Source organism: Aspergillus heteromorphus (genome assembly GCF_003184545.1).
Source record: "Aspergillus heteromorphus CBS 117.55 chromosome Unknown BO70scaffold_41, whole genome shotgun sequence".
Classification (NCBI taxonomy): domain Eukaryota; kingdom Fungi; phylum Ascomycota; class Eurotiomycetes; order Eurotiales; family Aspergillaceae; genus Aspergillus; species Aspergillus heteromorphus.
Window position 1 is genome coordinate 105,881 of NW_020290446.1, and position 14,640 is coordinate 120,520.

General features: G+C 53.7%; 6 protein-coding genes across 6 annotated transcripts; 5 read left to right on the forward strand and 1 right to left on the reverse strand.

Annotated features, from left to right (window-relative positions):
• Positions 1 to 2,112: 2,112 nt before the first annotated feature.
• On the forward strand, positions 2,113 to 3,552 carry BO70DRAFT_366354 (uncharacterized protein). Its single transcript, XM_025544314.1, has one exon. The coding sequence runs from the start codon at positions 2,598 to 2,600 to the stop codon at positions 3,138 to 3,140; it is 543 nt and encodes a 180-aa protein (XP_025394965.1). The 5' UTR covers positions 2,113 to 2,597; the 3' UTR covers positions 3,141 to 3,552.
• Positions 3,553 to 3,721: 169 nt separating this feature from the next.
• Positions 3,722 to 5,147, forward strand: BO70DRAFT_366356 (PIG-L family deacetylase). The gene is made up of 2 exons (XM_025544315.1): positions 3,722 to 5,021; positions 5,124 to 5,147. Exon 1 carries the CDS (start codon positions 3,864 to 3,866, stop codon positions 4,842 to 4,844), a length of 981 nt encoding a protein of 326 aa, XP_025394966.1. The 5' UTR covers positions 3,722 to 3,863; the 3' UTR covers positions 4,845 to 5,021; positions 5,124 to 5,147.
• Positions 5,148 to 5,215: 68 nt separating this feature from the next.
• BO70DRAFT_390528 (uncharacterized protein) lies at positions 5,216 to 7,664 on the reverse strand (the record flags this gene model as incomplete). The annotated part of the gene is made up of 3 exons (XM_025546161.1): positions 5,216 to 5,758; positions 5,801 to 7,415; positions 7,620 to 7,664. The coding sequence occupies 3 exons, from the start codon at positions 7,662 to 7,664 to the stop codon at positions 5,394 to 5,396; spliced, it is 2,025 nt and encodes a 674-aa protein (XP_025394967.1). The 3' UTR covers positions 5,216 to 5,393.
• A 216-nt stretch (positions 7,665 to 7,880) lies between these two features.
• On the forward strand, positions 7,881 to 9,025 carry BO70DRAFT_366359 (U4/U6-U5 snRNP complex subunit LSM3). Its single transcript, XM_025544316.1, has 4 exons — positions 7,881 to 8,134; positions 8,220 to 8,312; positions 8,369 to 8,405; positions 8,502 to 9,025. Exons 1-4 carry the CDS (start codon positions 8,009 to 8,011, stop codon positions 8,534 to 8,536), a joined length of 291 nt encoding a protein of 96 aa, XP_025394968.1. The 5' UTR covers positions 7,881 to 8,008; the 3' UTR covers positions 8,537 to 9,025.
• Positions 9,026 to 9,449: 424 nt separating this feature from the next.
• On the forward strand, positions 9,450 to 11,735 carry BO70DRAFT_366360 (putative GTP binding protein (GTPBP1)). Its single transcript, XM_025544317.1, has one exon. It carries the CDS (start codon positions 9,576 to 9,578, stop codon positions 11,253 to 11,255), a length of 1,680 nt encoding a protein of 559 aa, XP_025394969.1. The 5' UTR covers positions 9,450 to 9,575; the 3' UTR covers positions 11,256 to 11,735.
• A 90-nt stretch (positions 11,736 to 11,825) lies between these two features.
• Positions 11,826 to 13,739, forward strand: BO70DRAFT_433003 (uncharacterized protein; the record flags this gene model as incomplete). Its single annotated transcript, XM_025548371.1, has 3 exons — positions 11,826 to 12,443; positions 12,566 to 13,546; positions 13,609 to 13,739. The coding sequence occupies exons 1-3, from the start codon at positions 12,275 to 12,277 to the stop codon at positions 13,737 to 13,739; spliced, it is 1,281 nt and encodes a 426-aa protein (XP_025394970.1). The 5' UTR covers positions 11,826 to 12,274.
• Positions 13,740 to 14,640: the final 901 nt, after the last annotated feature.

The following is a 14,640-nucleotide window of genomic DNA, read 5'->3' on the forward strand; positions in this document are numbered from 1 at the left end:
CGGAGTCCCATAACTATGGAGTAGCTTTCCGTACTAAGACTCCAAACTAGATAGGAGGTGCTTCGGAGTTGAGCTGCAGTTCTGAGAAGATGTTCCTGTCTGCAAACCCCATTGGCTGCGGCACGGGCTACACAGAACATGGATCACGACAGTGACGACACATGTGCATGCAGGGGTGCTTTGTGCGGCCTTGCGTAACTCGTTGATTATCAGGCATTGAAACCTGAGGATTGCAACCACACAGTCACAGTCTTCATGCAACTGTCAACATGTCCGCATGCGGCCATGGTACTCCTGCGCTGTGATTTTCTTTCCCGATTGGGAGCGAAATTCGCCGGCCAGGCTGGTCTTGGCTCTGGAGCCTCGGGGTACCTGACTTAGCATCGAACTTTATACTTCATTACTATTGCTCTTTGCACCGACGAAAACTGATCTTAGTATCAGTCCCGCATACTTATCTAGATATCGCTCATTGAATCCATGAATGAGGGATTTTCACACTCTTGAACACGCACTGCGGTTGCGGTTGCGGTATTAACCATATCCCGGCACCTGCCCTGGACTTGTCATGCTTGGACCCCATCCCATGCAGTTGATATGCAGGACAACTACTTACTTACTTACTACTACTAGTAGACTACCGACCCCTGCCCCATGATGCCCGCTAGCCGACCAAGTTTTCGTCAACACAACCCATTGCAGTAGTAGGGAGACGGCGTCGCGAGTCGCGCGGCCGTGTTTACCCTTTCCCAGTTCCCACTGGGGCTTTCCGCGGAAACCCAGTGGAGGATGGATGGTTCCCAGGCACGCCATACCCGGTTGATCTATAGTCTTACGGGGCCTGCCCACCGGCCCGGATCTCTTCTCACGGTTAGTTTTAGCGCCTTCCATGATTTCCATTGCGAGATGAGTCTTCTCCCGAGCGCTAGCGCCTCAGAATTTTCTCGCCGTTCTCCTCTAAAAGCCTCGGCGGGCGAAATCGCTCATAGTATGATTGATAGTACTACTTACTACTGCTAGCCAGCCCCAGCGGGCCAGCTGGTCCGCTTTGTTCGAGGACTTCGGCGACTGCCGTGGCTACCCTCTCCCCTGTCCGGTGAGGTCCTCGAGTCCGAGTCCGCGGGCGCGCGGCGTACTGTGTGTGTGTGTGTGTGTGGCTGTGTGCACTGTTGCACTGTGTAACAACGGATGGGGTAACTACCTGCGGACCGCCTTCGGGCTCGATTTGGCACCAATAGTTAGTTTGTATACGATTGTATGACTAAGTGTGGCCCAATCTCGGATATCCTCGCTCAAAGTTTTTGCTGCCTCGTCTAGACTGACTCTGGACCGCGCGGGCGATGAAAATATCAACTCGAAACATCTGCTCAGTTCAGTGCTCACGGTAGTATCATCATCCGGTCGCACGAGGGCTACGGCGGCTTAGGTAGCATGACTCGTTGGCCGGGGTTTTCCTTGCTTTGGGATTGTATCTGTGGTCTGGATTGATGGCGTTGAGGTCTGATGATGTCTAATTCACTAACTAATATCTAGTAAATAGTAATGCTAATGCCAATCGGATGCTCATCGTGGAAGAAGATGTCGTCTCCATCTTCGGAATAATTTTCCCGACGCGCAGCAGACGGATTTTCATGCGCCGCAGCGACGGTCTGCCTGGATATGCTGGCGGTGAGTGGAGCGGGAATCTTGTTCTTCTTCAGCCCTACGGTCGATATCTATCTGCTGCCGAGAAACAACCCAGCGGATTACGGAGTATTATGTATTGGAGGAAGAGTTCTTTTTTTTTTTACTCCGTATTGTTCTGATGAAATATCTCAGACTGTTTAGCCAGGCTTTATGTAAGAGTATCATGATGTCTGGCGCTTGCAGACACTTGGTTTTCGAATAGACATATACTATGTGCGGAGTATATATTTTAGAGACTTGGAAAACTTATAACGCATTCTGGATTAACACCCTTTTTCTCCCCATTGGATTAGACCTGATTATTAGCTGAAAGCTTGATCCTATACAACTCAACATCTAGATACCCATTTACAAGCCTCCCACAACTAGAAGATGTCATCCTCCGACGGTGGCCTTCCGCCCAACTAGGTTAGCGCAGTCTTCTGACAGCTGACTAATCCAACCGCGCATGATGCTCCAATTTGGATTAATTCTTGGGTTCTTCTACGCGCTTTGTCCTTTATACCGGAACATGAACCCCCCTTTTAGCTGTCAAGATGGGCACCCAACAAGGAGTATTTCTTCTCGGATCAACGGAACCCCTTGAGCTTGATCTCGGTACCGCATCGTCCACGCCAGCTGCTACGGACGTGGAAGCGGAGACGGGAGCAGAAGCAGAAGCAGAAGCAGAGGCGGAGGCAGAGGCAGAGGCAGAGGCAGGAGCAGGAGCAGAAGCAGGAGCAGGAGCAGGAGCACCGGTTCCAGATCAAAATGACACCACTGCCATTCTTCCCCCTCCCCCAGAGGCCTGGTACTTAACAGAGACGGACGCGCTCCACAATGTCACAACCTGGGCGGAAAAGCACAAATATCGAATCGTGCGGGCAAGAAGCAGTAGGAGCGGGGATGGGGTGGCCAAGTTAATCTACTTGATGTGTGACCGCAGTCGAAGCACCGTAAGCAAAGCTACTGGGATTCGGAAACGGCAGCCATCGCGACGCATAGGCTGTCCCTTCAGCCTGGCAGTGGGCTACCGTAAGAACCACCAGCTATGGTACGTCAGGATCCGCAACCCCAATCACAACCACGGCCCTTCAGAGCCGAGGAAACCTGCTCGCAAGCAGAAGAAAGAGTTGCCGCCGCCGATTTCTGCGCCTCTGCCGGAAAAAGCGCCACGTCAACCCACGCCAGAAAGCGCTCCTCCGCCTCCGGAGCACCTGATGATCCCGGGCCTGCGAGACGTCGCCCTGAGGGCGTACTGCGAGTGGCAGGAATCCCATGTCGCGGACGCACTACTCAAGGTCGAGTTTCGAAAGGCGCGGGATGTGGCTCATGCCAATGGATTTGATCTGGAGCAGATCTGCCTGGACAACGACCCGCAATTCTACATCGAAGCTGGGGTGAAGAAGGGCATTGCGAGGCGTTTCGTGACTGATATCAAGCAATGGGCTAAATTGTGCGAGGAACTGAATTGATGGACTGCGTACAGTCATTCTTGCAGGTTTTTGGGGGGGGGCTTTCTTTGGTCATTGTTATTTTCCGAGATGGTCGGCGTTGAAGTCTTATTGTGATTCGAGAAGTTTTGTCATCCACCAACAACCTGGCTAACTACCAAGGGGGCCCAGCGAAAAGGATGAAATAACCATGGCTGGCCCAAAACAAACACCATCCGATGGGTTCAAGTGGAAACTGCGTCATGGAGATATTGAACTCAACTGATAGTAGGCAAGGCCTCTACCACCAAGTCCTTGGTCGTACTCCAGAATAATGCGCGAGTTGAGGAGTAGATATCCCATTCCAGATGGCTGTTGGTCCGATGTAGATCGGCAGCACGTGACGGCAGCTCCACCGCATGAAGCTCCGGAGAACGTCAACATTTGACACTTGATCCTCCCCGACATTCACCTTCTCAATCACTTGGTCCATCTCCGCCAGTATGATTTCTCTCATATAAAACAACCTAGTTTACACTCAATTGGCTGTCCTCTGCTCTAACTCGTTTTCTGCCTTGACACGCATTCGCTTGATGCATGCGGCAAAAGGTGCTCGTCGGATACGGACATAGACAAGCCCCCCCCCCGGACTGTTCTTTTCTCTCCACCCACCAATTGCTTCGATCACACCGCTGTCCTACTTCGGGGTCGAGGGATCGAAACTACAGCCAGACGCTAAACCTCTCGATAATAATCAACAATTACATGACCCCTGGCACCATGACTCCTTCGACATTAATCACCCTAGGTCTCGCGGTTTCGGCCGTGTTCATCTTCTGGACAATGTCCTCGACCTCCTCGTCACCCTTCACCAATGCCTTCCCTCGCCTCTACAACAAGCGAGTTTGCTTGCTTATCGCCCACCCCGACGATGAAGCCATGTTCTTTGCCCCCACGGTGCTGGCTCTTACAAAGCCGGGCTACGGGAACCATGTGAAGATTCTCTGCCTCAGCAGCGGTATGTACCTACCCACGCATTGGATAGATATAGAAGGTACCAATGCTGACCTCTGCTGCCCCGGTGATGCAGGAGACGCCGACGGGCTCGGTCACATTCGCAAGAAGGAACTCGTGAAGAGCGCAATGCAACTGGGACTACGGAACGAATCGGATGTTTACGTCGTGGACGACCCCTCTCGCTTTCCCGATAGCATGACAGCCCAATGGTCGGAAAGTGATGTCGCAAGTGTTCTCGCATCCGCATTCGCCCCCGAAATAAGCGATAATTCCACTTCCCGGAAGAAGACAAACAAAGCTAGCCCGCCCACGGCGAGCATCGACGTGCTCCTGACCTTCGACAAAGGCGGTATAAGCAACCACCCCAACCACCGGTCTCTCTACCATGGTGCCCTTTACTTTATCCGCTCCTTGATGAAAGACAAAACCGGCTACACCTGCCCCATTACCCTATACACCCTCACCACGACGAACCTCGTGCGCAAGTATGCCGGGATCCTTGATGCGCCGTTGACCATGGTCCAGGGCGCTTGGAGTTCTCTTCGGCGCCGCAGTTCCAAAGGCCAGATGCCCTCTCGACTTCTGTTTGTCAGTTCCATCAACGAGTGGTTGACCGCGCAGTCTGCCATGGTCAAGGCCCATCAAAGCCAGATGGTATGGTTCCGATGGGGTTGGATTACAATTGGACGGTACATGGCCGTGAATGACCTGCAGGCGGAGAAGATATGATTGCCATGATGTATGCTCATGGGCCAGGTGTCCATGGACTCATCTGAGTGGTCATTGGTGTAGTGTCCCCCACCCTATCCGCGGCTTAATACCCAAATTGTATATATCCTTTCTTCCCACATTGGGCTGATATTACTTGGAATTCTTGCTTAGAGGGTCAGTTTCCTCACTGTATAGGTATGTTCCCGCCGTACCCATTCTACTTATACGGCGAAATGTGGGCCTTGATAGCCCTGCATCAACCACGGGAACATGCGCTAACCGTGGAAACTACTTCAGATGCCTTACGCATGGACTCGCAGGGGTAATTTTATTGACAAAGGCAGGACATAGAGTACTCGGTTCGTAATGTGTCCTCATGGACAGGGTATCCGCTCAGGTAATAAACAGGATAGTGCAATCATAAGGGTTCATAACTGACAACTGGAAATAGCACATGATGTGGTTTACGTTGTTTAGCCTCGGAGGCTTAGAAGACTTGTTCTTCGGGGCACGAGTTGTGAGCCGAGAGGCGGAAAGGAGAAAGAAAAGAAAGAAAGAAGGAGAAGATCAAACCAATGATGGAGCTCCAGGCACGGTGTGGAAAGTATCATCAGGTTCATATGTTTGGCGTTTTGGTGCGAGAGGGCGCGGAATCTTGCCAGTGTGACCGGATCCTTCCCCCCGAAAGGTAGCAGGTTCATCAGCAGCATCATGCTCATATGATTCGTCATATTCGTGGCCGGGATCTTCGATAGCTGGGTCATACACGTCCTCATGCTCATATGCTTCGTGGTATCTAAGAACGGGACCGAAAAGCCGTTTCAGTGGCGCGGAGGTCATTTCAATATGCGGCATTGATTGCAGACGCCTCCTCCAGAAGTAACGATCATCTAGTCTCGCCTCGTTATCCAACTCGGTATCAGTACGCGAAGCTGGCAGCCGAATTGGCACATTCTTATGGGGTCTTAGATTACATTCGCCCCAAAAGGTCCGCCCACGAAATTGGACGATCCCCCCGTGAGTGTGACATACAGTAGACTCTGGAAGGAAGTCTTGCCATTCCTCAAGCATCCGCGGAAGAAGTCTTCGCTCCCATACTGGGTTGTCATGGTCCGCCCAGCGCCTTCTAATCAGCAGGAGCTTTGCGAGACTCTCAAGTGTATTGGTTTCCTGAGCAGTGCGCAGTCGAAGAACATCATATCTATGCACCGCATCTGCAAATTCTCGCGACTGGAGTTCCGCCGGGTCAGCACGCGATTTCCGCCTCTGGGCGTATCCTAGGTAGGGTTCCAGCACCAATCTCGCAGCCCTGCATTGCTTCCTTGTCTGCTCCAGGATGTCATAGGCCGCATGCATATGGTTTTGAAACTCCCGCAGGCGGCAACTATCCCATGCAATCTTGGCGAGGCTTTGATGCACCTTGATTGTTGGACGCACATTGAACGGGGCGCCTGTCATTGTTTTGAACATGTTTCGCACGGAATCAAAAGAGACTTGGCCTTTTCTCCGTCGTTCGGCATCCTCGCCAAATTTCGGGCGACACAAAACAAAGGCTCGCTCGAACAACTCCAGCCAAACTGTCTCCGGAATAGCAAGGCCGTATCTGCTCGAGAGAAATTCTATCAGTCGCAGCGCAGTGGGGATATCGTTATTTGTACCGAACGCATGAGCTATGGCGTGCAGCAAGTCGTTTGTGGGGTACAGCGGAGAGGAGCGGTCGTATGGAGTCGCCTGGGGCGCCGAGGTCAGAGAAACATCGACATCAATGTTCCAGACTGATCGCAGCACATTCTTCATGCCTTGCACATGGCCGACACGGCTTGCCGCAAGGATCACATTGGTGAAGGTGGCCACATCCCCGGCGGTCCCCTCCCGCGTCATCTCGTCCATTATCTCCAGCACCGACTTTCTCACACTCCGGCGACCCGTACCGTACCCCTCCCAGCCGGGGTTAGGTGTCCAGAAACCTCGTTTTCGATACAAGTAAGGAGTCATTCGTGTGCGATACCTCGCTTTACCGAGATACAAGCCCTCCCAGACCTTTGCCTCCATGTAATGGTTATAGCACTGGACATCCGGCACCAGCCCATCCTCCCTGATCATACCCCAGACCTCGCCGGCCATGGTGGCATCGCCCATCGAGCGGGCGCAATCGAGAAGGTGTGTGTACTCGGCCAGCCCCAAGGCATGGCCTGCAGAGTGCCTGATTTGGAGAATTGCCGCAAGATTGCCGGCGAACTCGTCAAAGATTGCCGGCAGCGGCCTGAGACGCTTGACTTGAACAGCCCACGGATGAAGTGCATGATGGATCTGTCGATACGGGACTATGAAATAGGCCGGGGAAAGCACGTGCAAGGCCTCCACGAAGGCGCTGGGGGACATTGACCCGACCAGGCCTCTGAATCGAGGATCCAGCAGCGCATCCATCACCTGGTCGGGTTGACCATCCAGGAGAATCGCGTGGAATTCTGCTGCCAGAGCATCCCCGTCCTCGCCCTGATGGCCCGTCTCTCCGTAGCTGTCTGAGCCAGCACCGGCCCCCCCTTCCAGTATGCTGGTCGAACCGGGCCTCGGCCAGGCAGGCCGACTCTGATCAGAGATGTGCGCCCCCCGCGACCCAGTGATGTCGTCCCCAAGCCCATTGCTCTCGTGGGTGGCTAGCGATCTGAATGGGCGCGTAGGGCCCGGAACTATAAGAAGTGGAGCACGGCATCGGAGGGCACTAGTAGTGGCACTAGTAGTAGCAGTGGTAGCAGTAGTAGAAGGTCGACGTCGCGTGTATGAAAGGCGCACCACATGAGAGGGCAAGCTCTCACTGACGCGTAAAATGGACATCATGGCACATTGAGACCTGACTGCACCATCGTGCTCGTAAAAGACATTTGAGGGGGGAGAGTTCAGGTGGCACAAGATTTCTTGGGGGGGGAACATCGAGCTGGAGCTGGACTATGAAAGCGGAGAAGATGATGATTACAATTACGGTACGGATACGGGCTGGCCTTGGCGAATCCGTCCGTCCGTCAGTCAGTCTCTTTCACGCTTCCTTCCCCCGCCCGGACTTCCCCAAGCTGCAGCTCCATCCATCAACATTCTCACCTTCAGCTTCCCCCCCTTTCTCCGTCGCCCCGTCTCCGTCCATTCGCCCAAGGCTGTAGCCTCCCATCCTCCCTCCCTCGCTCGAAATGGCCGACACCGAAGATGCGGGCACCTCGTCCGTCTCCGAACCCCTCGATCTGGTGCGCCTATCGCTCGATGAAATCGTCTTCGTGAAGCTGCGCGGTGATCGCGAACTCAAGGGCCGTCTCCATGTACGCATCCCTGCTCCACCCCCCCCGGAAAACACACCCCTGGCATCCTAGGACGGGAACTCCGCTGACGTGCTATCGGCCATAGGCGTATGACAGCCATTGCAACCTGGTATTAGGCGATGTGGAGGAGACCATCTACGTGGTCGAGGACGATGACAACGAGGAGGAGACCATCCGGGTACGTCCCCTGACCAGATATTGGGGAGCAGGCTAACGTCGGTCTCTTTCCCACAGACGATCAAGAAGCAAGAAGAGATGCTATTCGTGCGAGGTACGTGTTGCGACCACTGATCGATCCGGTCGTCCTGGCTGGCTACGAGGCCCGTGGGCTCATGGACTAACGTTATTCTTCTTCCTCTTGCCACAGGAGACTCCGTCGTTCTGATTTCACCCCAGGCGTGAGGAGACGCGGGGAGGCGACCACCAGGCAGATAGATGGGGCTGGATCTGATCTGATATCGATATCTATGTGCGGCCATGCGGGGAAAGAAGATCTCCCACCTCCAGGCGACGAACCAAGAACCAAGATCTAAGAACCAATACATACGAGACCACGACCACCGGGCGATGTGACAGGGACTCCGGATGATAATATTATTGTTCACCTTCTAATGGATTCACGTACGCGGATCACGCTGGCTTGTTGGGTGGGCTTTTTGCGGGATCTGCTCCTGTTGTCAAGTCCATGGCCGCTGGGAAGGGCGTGAAGACGTTCGTCCCTGGCATTGTGGCATTCTGGCATTGTGACATTATGGCATCATGCCACACCTCGCAGCACTAGAAATAGACCCTTACCGGGACCGGATTGTTTTCCGGTCTGCGACTAGAGTCCAAACATGCCGAAGACGATTAGACGGGAATTAATCGAGTCCAGTAGACATTGATATTGAGATATATAACACATGTACGGATATCTATAGCTTTCCATAGCTGTCCAGCCCTGGAGGGATGACTGTGCCGTATGAGTCAGTGGTGGCCGATGACTCCTCGCGCCAGCCCGCCAGCCAAGCTATCCATCGATAAAGCTTCCCCCCCCCATCAATTCTCTCCCCCGTCATTCTCCCTTCTCCATCCCTCTGCATTCATCTGTTCGCCTAATCTTCTTCACCTCCCCTAAGTCTCCTCCTATTATTATTATATCATCCTTACTCCCCCACTAGATCCTCCCGCCAATCCCCCGTTCCATCGCGACGGAAATTACTATGATCCCTCGAATACGTGTCTGAATGCGCCAGAAGGCGATCCGACCGACCGAATCGAACCATCCTGTTTTGCGCCTGCCCGTACTTTCTTTCTACGTGTTTCCTGATCTAGACCCCCCCCCCCCCCCCAAAATGCCTGCGACTGGACCTAAGCTCTCGCTGGAAGAGCGACGGAGAGGCGATATTGTGTGTCTATCCCGCGCGAGTTCATCAATCTGGCATCCCCCCCCCTTTGACTGATGGACACCACGCAGGCGCTCAGCGAATTCGCCGAGTACGCAGAGAAGCAACAGACCCATCGTTCCGCCCAGTATGTGCCCAGCGACAGCGGCTACGAAACCGCCAGTGTATCCCGAGTGCATGAGGACCACGCCGAGTTGGAGATCCTCGACCAGCTGGGGTTGACCGACGCCCCCAAGACATTCAAGCTCAAGGACTTGCTGCTGGGAACCGGCGATCATCCGGAGGATGACCTGCAGGCGTTGGCTAGCATGCTGCAGGCTCGCATCGATGAAGGGCATGGGGAGACCCTTTTCGATGTGGGCCTCGAGGATGGCGGCGAGTCCATGTCCTTCGATCTCGACCAGTGGAATGCCGCGTTTCAACGCCTGCGGGAGGCCGCGGAAACCCTCCCCGCGCATTGTCGCATCCTAGTTACCTACAATGTCGGTGGGCCTGAGGAATCCCGCGTCAAGAACGAGCGGATCAAGGGCTCGTGGGGGAAGCTCCTCATCCGGCAGCCAGCGGGTACCGTGGAGGAGATGGCAGAGATCCGCGTGGCGGTCGTGGGAAATGTCGACGCCGGTAAGAGTACCATGTTGGGCGTTCTGGTCAAGGGGAACCTGGACGATGGCCGAGGCAAGGCCCGGGTGAATCTGTTCCGCCACAAACATGAAATCGAGAGCGGCCGGACCAGCTCGGTGGGCATGGAGATCATGGGGTTCGATAGCCGCGGAGATATCGTGGGTAACTCCCAGGGGCGCAAAGTGTCTTGGGAGGATATCGGACGGCGCTCTGCCAAAGTGATCGCTTTCTCTGACTTGGCTGGCCACGAACGTTATCTGCGAACCACGGTCTTTGGCATGCTGAGTAGCAGCCCCAACTACTGCCTACTGATGGTGGCCGCGAACAATGGTCTGATCGGAATGAGCAAAGAGCATCTCGGTATCGCGTTGGCTCTAAACGTCCCCGTCATGGTCATTGTTACCAAGATCGACATTTGCCCGCCTCAAATCCTACAGGAGACGCTTTCGCAACTCTCCAAAATCCTCCGGTCTCCCGGGGCCCGCAAGATTCCCATCTTCGTGAAAGATATGGAGGAGACCATCAACACGGCGACGCAGTTCGTGAGCCAACGGATATGTCCGATTTTCCAGGTGTCTAATGTTACTGGCGAGAATCTGGACCTTGTCCGGACGTTCCTGAACATCCTTCCTCACCGGGGGCAGTATAACATCAACGCGCCGTTCGAGCTCCTGATTAACGATACGTTCTCTGTTCCTCATGTGGGTACGGTGGTGTCTGGGGTGGCCAAGTCGGGGGTGATCCATGCGGGGGATACAGTTCTTGTCGGGCCTGACTCGCTCGGACAGTTCACGACTACTACCATCAAGTCCATCGAGCGCAAGCGGATCCAGGTGAACGCTTGCTTTGCGGGACAGTCGGCCTCCTTCGCCTTGAAGCGCGTACGGAGGAAGGAAGTGCGTAAGGGCATGGTTGTTCTCAAGAAGCTGGACCAGCCTCCAAAGGTTTATCGCGAGTTTGTTGCTGAGGGTGCGACTTCCATTCTTACTTCTATATTCGGGCGTGTCTGGCTAACTGATGACAGTTCTCATCCTCTTCCACGCGACAACCATCAAGCCCCGGTATCAGGCAATGTTGCATGTGGGCGCAGTAAGCCAGACGTGCTCCGTCATTGACATTGATCGGCCTTTCATCCGGACCGGTGATCGCGCTCTAGTGGCTTTCCGGTTCGTGCAGCGTCCCGAGTTCCTGTCCCCAGGGGACCGGGTGCTGTTCCGCGAGGGAAAGACCAAGGGCCTGGGCATCGTCAAGAGTGTCGGGTATGATCCCAAGCAGCCTCTCAACCCCGAAGCCAAGGATGCGGTGGAAACCAGCACTCGGAAACGATAGGGGGATTATTCTGCACAAAGCCATGATTTTCCATTCTGAAGGGGTCGGGGGGTGAATTGCATTGCTGGGGTAAGTCGATGTAGGAGTCGCACATTCTGCGAGTTTTAGTTTATATTTTCTTACAAAGTTTTGTGAAACTTTCTCCCGTTGAGCAAGCCGGAGTGGATAAGTTGTTCTGTATTTGTTCCAGGACTTCAACTGCTTGAAGCTGTAAGCCATACCTCAGGCAAGCTGGTTTCCCAATCGGGTAACCGGGTGCCGTCACGTGAGAGTGTCTATACGGGAGTCCTCTTCCTCTTCCTCTTCCTCCAGACTCACATTGCTCCTCCGCGTTTCGCTCTCCGCGTTCCACACTCCATCTCACAACCCACCATTTTGCTTCTGCTTCACTGCAGCCAGTAGTTGAACCGACTCCGTGGATCCACGTGACCCATGACGTTCCTTGACGTCATGGAAGGGAAAGTGATGACATTGCGGCCACCGTGATCGTCGCTCAATGGCCACCCCCATGCATCATCGTATCGACCCTCCAGCTGTACTCGCTGCTCTGCTTCCGCGGCGTGCCACTGACGTACTATAACACTGGCTCTTCTCACCCGCTTCTAGAAGTATCCTACCCCAGTGATCGACCAGGATTCCAAGAAACTCAGTGTCCATTGCATACGGAATTGACGAAAGAGGGATCTGCATCTCCAGTTCCCATCACCTATAAACCAAGCTGTCCGACAGTTGTTTGGTTACTCATTACCCTACCTTGACTACTACATCTCTTTCAAGAACTTTCATCGAGAAAAACATATTCATCATGGACACTTTGAACAGAACTTTCAACAATGCCTCCAATGCCATGTGGAGTGACCTTCATTCCAACCGGACCCCGGATCAGCTCGCTGAACCGCATGGCGATGAGCCTCTCTCCGGCATCCAGGGTAAAGGAACTGCCACGGACCCCTATGATGCTGGAAACCGTGAGGGTAAGAGCCCCGTGGCACTTTCTCAGACCACAATATCTCCCTCCCTCCTATCATCAATCAATCCATCCAGGCAACGTCTCCATCATCCAGAAAACTGACCGATGTCCGTACCAACCACTTAGACCAACCTGGTGCTCCTACTACGAGGGAAAACACCGCCGTCATTCCCGAATCACTGGCATCCACCAACGACGACCACGCTCGCAACCCCAAATCCCCAAGCAACGCAGATCTAGGCCCTAAGAACGTGTTTATCGACGAGCCCCGTCAGGAGCCGAAGATGGGCTACCCGATGGGAGGCACCGCCAGCATTGGCTCCAAGCAGCGGCAATCCCAGACCACCGGCGTTCCTGAACAGCGGAACCCGCCCTCGTCGACCTACAGCCAGGGCAGCCAGCCCGCCCAGAAAGGCAAGGATCTCGCAGGTTCCTCTGCAGTCGCTGGCGGTGCCTATGGCTACTCCGGACAGGGAGGACAGGATACCCTTGCTGTCCGTGACAACCTGTCTTCTCAGAAGGACAAGGAGCTCCCAGGACAATCAAGCACCAGCGGTGGCCGGGGCGCCCAGAGCATGACCGACAACCAGGGTGCCAAGTCCTTGCCTAACCAAGACGACTCTATCAGCCCATTGACTACGGAAGGAGTAGACGAACAGGCAGCCCAGACCTCTGCCAACGACACCCAGGGTCTCCGACACGAGAAAGAGTCCGTGGACAAGTTGACTTCCAACCCCAGTACCAGCGAGGCAACGGGCCTCCGACAGCAGAAAGGCTCCATGAGCAAAGAGGGCGAAGCTAAGAGCAAGCTCGACGACAAAGCCTCTCAGATGCAACAGAAAGAGAAGTCGTCGACAGACAAGGCCACCTACGGCGGCGCTGGCGGCATCGTCGACTCTACCAAGCAAGACAACAAAGACAAGCCCGACGAGAAAGAGGGCTCTGCATCCCAGGGAAATCAGGAGAAGGAGCAAGACAGTGCCGAAAAAACCAAGAAGACGGCAGAGAGCAACGGAGTCAGCGAGGAAGCCTTGAAGGGCCCTCAGACCCCGGCTCCCCGAGAACCATTCGAGTTTGAGAAGCGGATGGACGAAGGCGGCAAGGCAGGTTAGTATTCCCTCAACGACATCCAACCTCTTGAGCCCAGCTAAATCACCATTTATCTCCAGGCAAAGAAGCTGGCGGCAATGAAGGCAGATCCGACAAATCCAAAGGCAGCTCTTCCTCCCACCACAGCCACAACCCTATGACTCAGTTGAAAGAGAAAGTGGACAAGATCCTGCACCACAACAAGTCATGAACGTGACCACACACTCTCTCTTTCTCTTATCCTTTTAAATTAATTTCCCCTGTCCTTTTTTTTTTTTTTTTTTATATTATTTCGTCGAAAATCGGGACTAAGAATGATGATGATTAATGCGGGGTTGGATTTACGTACCAGTACCAGCACCAGTGCCAGTCTGCTTGATTTGACTGATATCTGGGTTACTATGACAGCGTATGGTATAGTTCTTTTTTTTTCATGTCTCAAGGCAGTGCCGGGTTTGAGATGCCGAATGTTGAAGTACTGCCTATTCACTAGTGTGTACTACTTGCTAGTCATTGTCGTGGTTTGTCATTTGTGTGTCGTTATCAATATCCAGGGAGCTGTTTAATCAACCTATGGTTTAGGATAATTAATGCCATTGTTCTAGTGTACTCGAATGATCACGGCAGTAGTAGGAAGTAGCCTTGAACCTGGCTACCTAGAGCTATTGGATGAATATCTTCAGCTGCCTTTCAGCAACAGCCTAAGACTTGCGAGCGCACCACCTCATGAGCTTGTTCAACCTCAGCGTTGCCATCTGATTCGTCCCAGTTCCATGATGGCGCCGAAAATGGCCTCCTCGGTGCTCAGTGCTCTCAAAAAAACTAAGCCCAGGAGTCCCCGCCCTTTGATTCCTCTGTCCGTTCTTGCTACACACTTGGCGTTCCTCCCTTTTAAGCTGACGTACCTGACGGTTATACATTGCGAGCACCCTTCAGTTTCCTCTTCCTCGGTCGGAGCCCTGATACTCTGCTTTATACATATACAGGGCATGCGATTGTTGTTTCAGTTAGCCGCCAGCACGAACTTATATATCCTTCAGCATCTGCTTCACTCCTGCCTTCACACCTCATGATCCTTAAACCAATGTTACCTCCAAAATGCCCTCTCAGGA